At 41.2% G+C, this 14,068-nt stretch overlaps 1 protein-coding gene across 1 annotated transcript in view; it reads left to right on the plus strand.

Annotated features, from left to right (window-relative positions):
* Positions 1-14,068, plus strand: part of LOC139756511 (uncharacterized) — a 235,979-nt gene that overhangs the window by 25,429 nt on the left and 196,482 nt on the right. Inside the window, exon 2 of the mRNA XM_071675965.1 lies at positions 9,696-9,763. Coding sequence (XP_071532066.1) covers positions 9,713-9,763 — 51 coding nt within the window. The 5' untranslated portion in view covers positions 9,696-9,712. The remainder of the gene's footprint in view (positions 1-9,695; positions 9,764-14,068) is intronic.

The raw sequence follows: 14,068 nt of genomic DNA on the forward strand, positions 1-14,068 counted from the left end.
TCTCACTAACCCCTGACTTTACTCCCAAGACATTCCCAAACCACTCTTCCTCTTTACCCTTGAGCTTCGTTTCACTCAGAGCCAAAACATCAAGGTTCCTTTCCTCAAACGTACTACATATCTCTCCTTTTTTCACATCTTGGTTACATCCACACACATTTAGACACCCCAATCTGAGCGTCCGAGGAGGATGAGCACTCCCCGCGTGACTCCTTCTGTTTCCCATTTTAGAAAGTTAAAAATACAAGGAGGGGAGGATTTCTGGCCCCCCGCTCCCGTCCCCTCTAGTCGCCTTCTACGACACGCTAGGAATGCGTGGGAAGTATTCTTTCACCCCTATCCCCAGGGATAATATAAATTTTTTTTTTTTTTTTTTTTTTTTTTTTATACTTTGTCGCTGTCTCCCGCGTTTGCGAGGTAGCGCAAGGAAACAGACAAAAGAAATGGCCCAACCCCCCCCATACACATGTACATACACACGTCCACACACACAAATATACATACCTACACAGCTTTCCATGGTTTACCCCGGACGCTTCACATGCCTTGATTCAATCCACTGACAGCACGTCAACCCCTGTATACCACATCGCTCCAATTCACTCTATTCCTTGCCCTCCTTTCACCCTCCTGCATGTTCAGGCCCCGATCACACAAAATCTTTTTCACTCCATCTTTCCACCTCCAATTTGGTCTCCCTCTTCTCCTCGTTCCCTCCACCTCCGACACATATATCCTCTTGGTCAATCTTTCCTCACTCATTCTCTCCATGTGCCCAAACCATTTTAAAACACCCTCTTCTGCTCTCTCAACCACGCTCTTTTTATTTCCACACATCTCTCTTACCCTTACGTTACTTACTCGATCAAACCACCTCACACCACACATTGTCCTCAAACATCTCATTTCCAGCACATCCATCCTCCTGCGCACAACTCTATCCATAGCCCACGCCTCGCAACCATACAACATTGTTGGAACTACTATTCCTTCAAACATACCCATTTTTGCTTTCCGGGATAATGTTCTCGACTTCCACACATTTTTCAAGGCTCCCAAAATTTTCGCCCCCTCCCCCACCCTATGATCCACTTCCGCTTCCATGGTTCCATCCGCTGACAGATCCACTCCCAGATATCTAAAACACTTCACTTCCTCCAGTTTTTCACCATTCAAACTCACCTCCCAATTGACTTGACCCTCAACCCTACTGTACCTAATAACCTTGCTCTTATTCACATTTACTCTTAACTTTCTTCTTCCACACACTTTACCAAACTCCGTCACCAGCTTCTGCAGTTTCTCACATGAATCCGCCACCAGCGCTGTATCATCAGCGAACAACAACTGACTCACTTCCCAAGCTCTCTCATCCCCAACAGACTTCATACTTGCCCCTCTTTCCAAGACTCTTGCATTTACCTCCCTAACAACCCCATCCATAAACAAATTAAACAACCATGGAGACATCACACACCCCTGCCGCAAACCTACATTCACTGAGAACCAATCACTTTCCTCTCTTCCTACACGTACACATGCCTTACATCCTCGATAAAAACTTTTCACTGCTTCTAACAACTTGCCTCCCACACCATATATTCTTAATACCTTCCACAGAGCATCTCTATCAACTCTATCATATGCCTTCTCCAGATCCATAAATGCTACATACAAATCCATTTGCTTTTCTAAGTATTTCTCACATACATTCTTCAAAGCAAACACCTGATCCACACATCCTCTACCACTTCTGAAACCACACTGCTCTTCCCCAATCTGATGCTCTGTACATGCCTTCACCCTCTCAATCAATACCCTCCCATATAATTTACCAGGAATATAAATATATATACATATCTGGGAGTGGATCTGGCAGCGGATGGAACCATGGAAGCAGAAGTGGATCATAGGGTGGGGGAGGGGGCGAAAATTCTGGTAGCCTTGAAGAATGTGTGGAAGTCGAGAACATTATCTCAGAAAGCAAAAATGGGTATGTTTGAAGGAATAGTGGTTCCAACAATGTTGTATGGTTGCGAGGCGTGGGCTATGGATAGAGTTGTGCACAGGAGGATGGATGTGCTGGAAATGAGATGTTTGAGGACAATGTGTGGTGTGAAGTGGTTTGATCGAGTAAGTAACGTAAGGGTAAGAGAGATGTGTGGAAATAAAAAGAGCGTGGTTGAGAGAGCAGAAGAGGGTGTTTTGAAATGGTTTGGGCACATGGAGAGAATGAGTGAGGAAAGATTGACCAAGAGGATATATGTGTCGGAGGTGGAGGGAACGAGGAGAAGAGGGAGACCAAATTGGAGGTGGAAAGATGGAGTGAAAAAGATTTTGTGTGATCGGGGCCTGAACATGCAGGAGGGTGAAAGGAGGGCAAGGAATAGAGTGAATTGGAGCGATGTGGTATACCGGGGTTGACGTGCTGTCAGTGGATTGAATCAAGGCATGTGAAGCGTCTGGGGTAAACCATGGAAAGCTGTGTAGGTATATATATTTGCGTGTGTCGATGTATGTATATACATGTGTATGGGGGTGGGTTGGGCCATTTCTTTCATCTGTTTCCTTGCGCTACCTCGCAAACGCGGGAGACAGCGACAAAAAAAAAATATATATATATATATATATATATATATATGTATATTCTTTTTTTTTATACTTTTTTATATAGATATATATATACATACATACATACATATACACACATACATACACACATAGTATATATACATATATATACACATACATACGCACATATACACACATACACACATATATATACATATACATATGAAAAATGTAAGAAATAATTTAGAAAACTGAAACTTCTAGCTTGAAATGAAAATGAAAAATGAATGTCACATAATGGTTCAACCTCTGGCTATGGAAAAGGGAAATGTATAATTTATTTACACAAACATCAATAGTAGTTTTCATCAATTCAACCACTGTATCACACTGCCTGGTCCACTTCTCTTATCATGAAACAGGAATATTGGCTTATGATGTTTCTCAATTGTCTTCATTACACAAAGTACAACCATATCTTGGATACATGAGGGTAGGTAGTTGGTCATCCGCCATAATAAAGCCTTGACAGACCAAAAATTTATCTGGACCTCAACTTTTCCAGTACATTTATGAAAAACACCTTTTTGCTTTCCATCTCTATCACTTTGAAAAAAAAGACTCCCTTTGTTCACAATTCAATGAATGAATAAGCTTCAATGTCTAAGCTACATTTTTTTCCAATTTCACTATTTTCTCGTCAGAGCACCATGTATGAAAACTATCACTCCAGTAACACAACTATAAACATTTACTTCCCCTTTAAAAAAGTTCTTGGGAAGTCTGTCTCGATACACTGCGGGTCACTCTACCACCTGGCGAGGTTTGTGTTGCAATGGTTCTTGATTCACAAACGTAGTAGCATCACCCCATTATGATGGTTCTTCTCCTGCTGGCCAAATCCTGCTTCAGCAATGCTTGTTCACTGGACTTCTTCATCAAATCATTAATTGTCCTAGCTTCTGATGCTGCCACCTCCAGGCATCAAACACACAGTCTGTCCCAACTTCCTGGTACTAGATGATTTCTGTATAATGAGGATCGCATTCTCGTAAACTTCAGGGTACGATCCCGTCTTGCTGTACTACCAAATGCTTCTGTGGAACTTGCCAAACACCTCCGTGCAACTTGCCAAAAATATCATCATCATACCACTCGTTGTTCAGCACCTGCATGAAAACAATGGAAGTAAGGGGAGTGGGGGAGGAATGGGATGTATGTAGGGAATCAGTGATGGATTGCACAAAAGATGCTTGTGGCATGAGAAGAGTGTGAGGTGGGTTGATTAGAAACGGTAGTGAGTGGTGGACTGAAGAAGTAAGATTATTAGTGAAAGAGAAGAGAGAGGCATTTGGACGATTTTTGCAGGGAAAAAATGCAATGGAGTGGGAGATGTATAAAAGAAAGAGACAGGAGGTCAAGAGAAAGGTGCAAGAGGTGAAAAAGAGGGCAAATGAGAGTTGGGGTGAGAGAGTATCATTAAATTTTAGGGAGAATAAAAAGGTGTTCTGGAAGGAAGTAAATAAAGTGCGTAAGACAAGGGAGCAAATGGGAACTTCGGTGAAGGGCGCAAATGGGGAGGTGATAACAAGTAGTGGTGATGTGAGGAGATGGAGTGAGTATTTTGAAGGTTTGTTGAATGTGTTTGATGATAGAGTGGCAGATATAGGGTGTTTTGGTCGAGGTGGTGTGCAAAGTGAGAGGGTTAGGGAAAATGATTTGGTAAACAGAGAAGAGGTAGTAAAAGCTTTGCGGAAGATGAAAGCCGGGAAGGCAGCGGGTTTGGATGGTATTGCAGTGGAATTTATTAAAAAAGGGGGTGACTGTATTGTTGACTGGTTGGTAAGGTTATTTAATGTATGTATGACTCATGGTGAGGTGCCTGAGGATTGGCGGAATGCGTGCATAGTGCCATTGTACAAAGGCAAAGGGGATAAGAGTGAGTGCTCAAATTACAGAGGTATAAGTTTGTTGAGTATTCCTGGTAAATTATATGGGAGGGTATTGATTGAGAGGGTGAAGGCATGTACAGAGCATCAGATTGGGGAAGAGCAGTGTGGTTTCAGAAGTGGTAGAGGATGTGTGGATCAGGTGTTTGCTTTGAAGAATGTATGTGAGAAATACTTAGAAAAGCAAATGGATTTGTATGTAGCATTTATGGATCTGGAGAAGGCATATGATAGAGTTGATGGAGATGCTCTGTGGAAGGTATTAAGAATATATGGTGTGGGAGGCAAGTTGTTAGAAGCAGTGAAAAGTTTTTATCGAGGATGTAAGGCATGTGTACGTGTAGGAAGAGAGGAAAGTGATTGGTTCTCAGTGATGTAGGTTTGCGGCAGGGGTGTGTGATGTCTCCATGGTTGTTTAATTTGTTTATGGTTGGGGTTGTTAGGGAGGTGAATGCAAGAGTTTTGGAAAGAGGGGCAAGTATGAAGTCTGTTGGGGATGAGAGAGCTTGGGAAGTGAGTCAGTTGTTGTTCGCTGATGATACAGCGCTGGTGGGTGATTCATGTGAGAAACTGCAGAAGCTGGTGACTGAGTTTGGTAAAGTATGTGAAAGAAGAAAGTTAAGAGTAAATGTGAATAAGAGCAAGGTTATTAGGTACAGTAGGGTTGAGGGTCAAGTCATTTGGGAGGTGAGTTTGAATGGAGAAAAACTGGAGGAAGTGAAGTGTTTTAGATATGTGGGAGTGGATCTGGCAGCAGATGGAACCATGGAAGCGGAAGTGGATCATAGGGTGGGGGAGGGGGCGAAAATTCTGGGAGCCTTGAAGAATGTGTGGAAGTCGAGAACATTATCTCGGAAAGCAAAAATGGGTATGTTTGAAGGAATAGTGGTTCCAACAATGTTGTATGGTTGCGAGGCGTGGGCTATGGATAGAGTTGTGCAGAGGAGGGTGGATGTGCTGGAAATGAGATGTTTGAGGACAATGTGTGGTGTGAGGTGGTTTGATCGAGTAAGTAACGTAAGGGTAAGAGAGATGTGTGGAAATAAAAAGAGCGTGGTTGAGAGAGCAGAAGAGGGTGTTTTGAAATGGTTTGGGCACATGGAGAGAATGAGTGAGGAAAGATTGACCAAGAGGATATATGTGTCGGAGGTGGAGGGAACGAGGAGAAGAGGGAGACCAAATTGGAGGTGGAAAGATGGAGTGAAAAAGATTTTGTGTGATCGGGGCCTGAACATGCAGGAGGGTGAAAGGAGGGCAAGGAATAGAGTGAATTGGAGCGATGTGGTATACCGGGGTTGACGTGCTGTCAGTGGATTGAATCAAGGCATGTGAAGCGTCTGGGGTAAACCATGGAAAGCTGTGTAGGTATATATATTTGCGTGTGTGGACGTATGTATATACTTGTGTATGGGGGTGGGTTGGGCCATTTCTTTCGTCTGTTTCCTTGCGATACCTCGCAAACGCGGGAGACAGCGACAAAGCAAAAAAAAAAAAAAAAATATATTTTCATTGGGAATAGGGGAGAAGGAATTATCCCTGGGGATAGGGAGGATAGAATTATCCGTGAGGTTAGGGAAGTGCTCACTATAACCCGGTTTCATGCATAAAAGCTGGTGACACACTCACTCAGCTGCTCCCAAAACACTTACCTCTCATGATCTTTGTTCTCTTGACCAGGTGCATAGGCACTAACAATCACCCATCTCTCCATCCACTTTTAGTTTTACCCACATCAAACTAGAATTTACTTTCTTATACTCTGTCACATATTCCCACATTTCCCACTTAAGGGGTAATGCTACTCCTTCCTTTGCTCTTATCCTCTCACCAACCCCTGACATTAATCCCAAAACATCCCAAACCACTCTTCCTTTTTAACCTTGAGCTTCGTTTCACTCAGAGCTAAAACATTCAGGTTCCTTTCCTCAAACATGCTACCTATCTCTCCCTTCTCATCTTGGTTACACCCACACACATTCAGATACCCCAATCTGAGCCTTTGAGGAGGATGAACACTCCCCACTGACTCCTTTTCTATTCCCCTTTTAGAAATTAAAATACAAAGAGAGGAGGGTTTCCAGCCCCCTTCCCCGGCTCCTGCCTCCTGTAGTCGCCTTATTTTCCCTTTTAGAAATTGAAATACATAGAGAGAAGAGTTTCCAGAACCCCCCCAGTCGCCTTCTACGACACGCGGGGAATATGTGGGAAGTATTCTTTCTCCCCTATCCCCAGGGATAAGTAATAGAATGTTTTGAAATATTTGAAGGGTTCAACTACGTCAGTATTGAAAATTTCTACACATTAGTGCCAGCAATACCAGCAAGAGGAAATTGACTAAAACTTAGAGGTGACTGAGTTGATCTGAACTGTATGAAATATTTCTCTATCAACAACATTATTGATGCATGAAATAAGCTCTCTGAGAATGTTGTTTAGAGTACACCATTGATATCATCAAAATTAGGCTTTATCATCACTTGACACTCTCTGGTATTGAACAATTCATTTAATCAGTCATCATAACGTAGTGGAATATCATGCTACCTTCTCAATTGTTGATCTCTCCCTGGCCATGCTGCATTAACTTACTAACATTGATTAACTCATGTCACCTGCTTTGAGAGAGTTAGAATTATTGTATCAATCTTAAGCATCAGGAATGATAAAGGTATGGGAAGTCGAGAAGCTGAAGCTTAAGTTTATCCTTACTATTGTCTTTATATGCCAAAAAGTGAAGGGATGCATGTTGTTGGTGATGGATGGCATATTCATACTCTTTTTTTTTTTTTTTTTTTTTTTCCTTCAGACATAGTAATTCTGCAAGGTATTCTTTTTTCTACCATTTTCCATCTGGCATGTTGCCAAACGGAGTGGATGATGATTAGAAAATTAGTTTATTGAGCCAGGATCTTGACTGAACTTTGGTCAACTGTTCCTTCAAAGCAGGATACTCTTAAGACATAATCATGGTTAAGTGACCTTGTTCACAGCTAAAAAAGAGAAAAGATTTGTTGAAATGGTAGAAACAGTGCTTGACCTACAGGATTGACTCATGATGTGTTACTCTGCCTGCTGCAAAATGTTTTTTCCCTCGCATCGCATAACGTTTTGCTGCACCATGGCGAAACTTTGTTCACGCTGGCTGACTTCAAGGTGTTGGTCTAAGTAGTAAATGAAAGAGATGAAAATCTGATCTGCCTTTTGTCAGGCAGGGATGAGTCACTGCTTGCTGCCATGCTCAGACAGCTGCTCGCAAGAGATCTGTTTTGACTAGCAGCCACGCTTTGTGGACTTAGTGGTTTTATCCTTTTGACCAGTTTTGGTAAAATGTCCCCTAGCTTATCTAAGCATAAAACATGGCACAAACGTTCCTGGCACCTGTAATGGTGAATCTAACTGACTTTCTGGAAAAGTTTCTGGAATCACTTTGGGATATGTATGAAGAGTTAGAACTGGATGCCAGGAACTTCTCTAGCAACACAGACTACAAAGCCACTACAGGCAGGCCAAGAAAGAGAAATAAATGTTATGATGTGAATCCAACATCAGTCTCAGAGGAAGTTGTCCTTACCTCAAGAGAAAAATTCAGATATGGAACTTTCAGTGTAATTTTAAACTGGTTGTCCATTGCCTTAAAAGAATGCAGGGTATTATATGACCTGCTCAAAGTCATAGTCAACTTATGCAGTCTACCTGATGCATAGTCAACACATGCAGTCTACCTGATGCATAGTCAACATATGCAGTCCAGATGCATAGTCAACATATGCAGTCTACCTGATGCATAGTCAACATATGCAGTCTACATGATGCAGAGATAAGAATTGAAGCTTTGAAGTTGAGAAACTTATAACTGCTTTCCCCCATGTTTTCAGTAATGTGTTCATATAGGAAATTGTCCAGTTTGCAGCCTTTGCGAAGCTCAGGTCATGTCTCACTCCATCTCATTGGGTGGTTTTACTCCATGATGAAGGGCTTGCTGATACCTTTGCAAGTGTTAGCCTAGGTGCAAATTGAGATGCAGGGCAGACATCGGGCACAACAGAGTAGCATAGGTGAGGTGCGCACATTGAGCAGTCTTTTGTGGTGTGTGGTACCCTCTCTGCTGTACTGCTCATGCCTAAGTTGAGATATCATTTAGATATAGATTCAGAATTGTACTCTGAAAAGAAGCATTTATTGCTATTGTATGACATCAGCATGGAGAATTTGCCCTAACATCCGAATTATCTAATTTATAATTTAGGAACTACTTTTGACTAAGTAGACAACCATTTGAGAATGTGCATTGTATGATAGAGTGTGAGGTTAGTTCAGATGGATGTAATACCATTGAATGGACTGACACGTAGCATGCGTGAAGCAGAAATCTGTTTCAACAACTGTGTGGCACAGAGCAATGCAGGCCTGTTCCTGTGCTGTGCTGCCTTGCATCCCAGTATGTGTGCTCTCATCTAATTTTAACTGTCTGCAGATTTCCTCCCTGCTTTCCGTTCTGCATTGCCCATGTCGCCAACGCCTCATTGTGTGCCTATCCTTGATGTAGTTCTTAGAATATATTTGAGCATGATGGTCACTTGTGTTCAGGAGAGATGATTCAGCAAACTGGCACTGATAAAGAATTATCTGAGAACAACGATGACCCATGAAAGACTAAGTGCTCTGTGCCTGCTAGATGTAAAGAGTAGTGTTTTAAAGATGATACATTTTGAGGAGTTCATTAAAGATTTTTCAGATGCCTAGTGTAGAAAAAAAGATAGACTTTTTGTAGCTATTGTAATGTTTCCATGTATGTATGTACCTGTCTATGTATATATGACTTTTCAGTTATAATTATGTGCAATAAACTGATTTTGATGTGTAAATTTGGTGATTTGCTGTATATTTTGATCTCTGTGTACAAGGGGCCCACCTAATTTGGAGTGCCCTGGGCCCCCCAACATCCAAATCTGGCCCTGCCTTTGTTTTGCTATCCTTTTCTTTTACTGCTTTTAAGGGGACTGCATTCTATTATTTTCTTGGTTGTGTTAATGCCAGACCACGTTGCTTGGACCTTGGGTCTGTGTGGTCTGTGTATCTGTGTAACTCCATGTGTATATATGTAACTCTCTCTCTCTCTCTCTCTCTCTCCAGATTTATAGTCTTGGAGATAATTTTTTTACTTAAATTTTTCAGGGGCATTGTATGGAAAAATGTTTACTGTTTCTCGGTGTGTTAATGGACGCATGCAGTTCACTTGCATGGTAAGTAACAATGATGATGGTATAGGCTTTTATTCATAGTACGAGCTAGGACTAGTTTTAGATCAATGGCCATGGATGAGAGCAGTGTGCCTACAACCACTTAGGTTAGTGGAATGAAAGGAATTAATTGAATACCAAAGGATAAAAGTTATAGATACTTTTAGGGAGAGGAAAGTTAATTGTTAGTATATGTGACACATGTGCATAGTGATGTAGATATTGAATGTTCCTCCAAAGAATATTAATGATCCAGAAGAATTATATGTTAATATCAATAAAGGAACTGTCAGGATGGGATGTGAAGTTGTAAAACATTCTTCTCAAAGAAGTTAGACTACTGATGATAGATTTTGTTAACAAAGACATAGCATGCCTGAATTTGAATTCTCATGGTAATAGGGAATCATGAAGATGAAAGTAGATAAGGTACAGGAATATTTACTGTATCATTATGTCAGTAAACACACAAGGATGAGAGAAACAGATGCACTATCATTACTAGAACTTGCCTTGACACATACTAGCATGACTGTTGAAAATACTGCTGCTGCTACTACTCTGTAGTTGTTGTAGTAATTGTGAATGGTAGGCAACCAATAAACAGGGAAGTACTACCACCTTGATTTTGGAAGGTTTAGTGGCAGCAGAACAGTTGCCACTAGATCCCCCTTTAGGTCTGGAATGCTTTCTTTTTCCCCTTGCTTCATCCACATGTGGGTTGTTGACATTCAGTCCCAACCCCACACCCTCTTTTCTCATGCACAGCACTTAACATCACATAACACATATATCTTTATTTTTTTCTTTTGTTATCTTATTTTTCAGTATTTCAAAATATGGTGCCAATCTGATGTGGTGCCTCAGGTTGAGAGGGGTTGAGCAGTTCCTAGGGCCTGCTTGACAGCCATCATGTGACCTAGGATCTACCTACTTTTATAATTACATCTAAACCTGGTTCTCTTTCTATCAATGTCGGCAACATTTGAGAATGTAATTTTAACTTTCCTTCTAATGAACACCACCTGTTAACCTCCTCCCATGATGTTTTTCTTTGTGAAATCTAACTGTCTGAGGCTGCTTTTCCTGTATACTGTCAGATCTCCATTAGTAATTTCTAACATTGTTTTTGCTTCAAAGGTGGAGTTTGTGCCTGATGTAGTACAAAGACACCTTTGTATGTCTCTTGTGTGTTTAGTGATGGACTTTCTGTATTTCTACCTCGTTTGATATTGTTCTTTTGTGTTTCCTCAATTGTACGTTTTTCTGTATTTCTCTTTCCATATTTTGTATTTAGTTTGTAACTCATACTACCCATCATGATATAGTTAATTTGTATTGCTTTTATTGCTTTCCCTTACTTTTTATGCCCTATGTGATGTGGGTTTTTCCAAGTGTGTTTCTTACATACATTTTGTTTGCATTTTACGCATCATATTAAGTTTTGTGACGTTTTTTTTTTTTTCCCCTTTTTATAGATTCCTGATGATGCCTCTGTGATGGCAAAAGCTTGATTGAAGTAAAATGAATAATTTTGGACGAATGGTGTTTGAGCACCCACCTAATGGTAGAATGATATTGAGAAAATCAGAGAACATGAGAGACAAGATTGATAACTCTAAATATGTTGTGATATTCAATTCGATGTACATCTATAATATAATATATATATTTTTTTTTTTTTTTTTTTTTATACTTTGTCGCTGTCTCCCGCGTTTGCGAGGTAGCGCAAGGAAACAGACGAAAGAAATGGCCCCCCCCCCATACACATGTACATACACACGTCCACACACGCAAATATACATACCTACACAGCTTTCCATGGTTTACCCCAGACGCTTCACATGCCTTGATTCAATCCACTGACAGCACGTCAACCCCTGTATACCACATCGCTCCAATTCACTCTATTCCTTGCCCTCCTTTCACCCTCCTGCATGTTCAGGCCCCGATCACACAAAATCTTTTTCACTCCATCTTTCCACCTCCAATTTGGTCTCCCTCTTCTCCTCGTTCCCTCCACCTCCGACACATATATCCTCTTGGTCAATCTTTCCTCACTCATTCTCTCCATTTGCCCAAACCATTTCAAAACACCCTCTTCTGCTCTCTCAACCACGCTCTTTTTATTTCCACACATCTCTCTTACCCTTACGTTACTTACTCGATCAAACCACCTCACACCACACATTGTCCTCAAACATCTCATTTCCAGCACATCCATCCTCCTGCGCACATCTCTATCCATAGCCCACGCCTCGCAACCATACAACATTGTTGGAACCTACTATTCCTTCAAACATACCCATTTTTGCTTTCCGAGATAATGTTCTCGACTTCCACACATTTTTCAAGGCTCCCAAAATTTTCGCCCCCTCCCCCACCCTATGATCCACTTCCGCTTCCATGGTTCCATCCGCTGACAGATCCACTCCCAGATATCTAAAACACTTCACTTCCTCCAGTTTTTCTCCATTCAAACTCACCTCCCAATTGACTTGACCCTCACCCCTACTGTACCTAATAACCTTGCTCTTATTCACATTTACTCTTAACTTTCTTCTTCCACACACTTTACCAAACTCAGTCACCAGCTTCTGCAGTTTCTCACATGAATCAGCCACCAGCGCTGTATCATCAGCGAACAACAACTGACTCACTTCCCAAGCTCTCTCATCCCCAGCAGACTTCATACTTGCAGGTTTGGATGGTATTGCAGTGGAATTTATTAAAAAAGGGGGTGACTGTATTGTTGACTGGTTGGTAAGGTTATTTAATGTATGTATGACTCATGGTGAGGTGCCTGAGGATTGGCGGAATGCGTGCATAGTGCCATTGTACAAAGGCAAAGGGGATAAGAGTGAGTGCTCAAATTACAGAGGTATAAGTTTGTTGAGTATTCCTGGTAAATTATATGGGAGGGTATTGATTGAGAGGGTGAAGGCATGTACAGAGCATCAGATTGGGGAAGAGCAGTGCGGTTTCAGAAGTGGTAGAGGATGTGTGGATCAGGTGTTTGCTTTGAAGAATGTATGTGAGAAATACTTAGAAAAGCAAATGGATTTGTATGTAGCATTTATGGATCTGGAGAAGGCATATGATAGAGTTGATAGAGATGCTCTGTGGAAGGTATTAAGAATATATGGTGTGGGAGGCAAGTTGTTAGAAGCAGTGAAAAGTTTTTATCGAGGATGTAAGGCATGTGTACGTGTAGGAAGAGAGGAAAGTGATTGGTTCTCAGTGAATGTAGGTTTGCGGCAGGGGTGTGTGATGTCTCCATGGTTGTTTAATTTGTTTATGGATGGGGTTGTTAGGGAGGTAAATGCAAGATATATATATATATATATATATATATACGCAGGGGGTGGCAATGCTGTTTCTTGGGGTGGCACTGAGAGTGGATGAAGGCAAGCGAGTAGGAATGTGTATATGTGTATATATGTATATGGCTGTGTATGTGTATGTATATGTTGATATGTATATGTATGTATATGTGTGTGTATGTATATATGAGTGGATGAGTCTTTCTTCATCTGTTTCCTGGGGCTACCTTGCTGATACAGGAAAAGGTGATCAAGTACAATAGATGAATAAGTATATACAGTTGTAGTACATATGTACATGCACTTTCATAGAACGCATAATACCCTCCAACAGCCAGGACTTGAACTCAGTACCTTTGCATGGTAGTCGGGAATGCTAACCGCTCGGCTATGACTGTCCCTACTAGGGAAATGACTTCGATTACAAATAATCAAATACCCTTTGTATCACATTCATGAGCAACTGGTTCTAGACCAGTCACATCCCATCAGGTTACATTACCATCAGCTAGCATTTTACAAAATCTTGTTGTACAAATATAGAGGTATATGAACATGAATATAGTGCATATGAACAAGCACTTTCATAGATTACATAATACCCTCCAACAGCCAGAACTCGAACACAGGACCTTTGCATTGTAGTCGGGAATGCTAACTGCATATCATCATATACAACTATACGTAGTTTATCTCTGATGTTTAACATGTCCTGGTCCAGTCCATTGACAGTACATTAACCCCGGTATACCACATCGTTCTTGTTCACTCTATTGCTTCTACACCTTTCACCCTCCTGTATGTTCAGGCTTTGATCACTCAAAATCTTTTTCACTTTATCCTTCTGACTCCCACTTCTCCTTGTACCCTCCACATCTGACCCATATATCCTCTTTGTCAAACTTTCCTCACTCATTCTTCCCATATGACCAAACCATTTCAACACAGTCTTCTGCTCTCTCAACCAGACTTTTTATTATACACC

This window comes from Panulirus ornatus, chromosome 22 (genome assembly GCF_036320965.1).
Source record: "Panulirus ornatus isolate Po-2019 chromosome 22, ASM3632096v1, whole genome shotgun sequence".
Taxonomy (NCBI): Eukaryota; Metazoa; Arthropoda; class Malacostraca; order Decapoda; family Palinuridae; genus Panulirus; species Panulirus ornatus.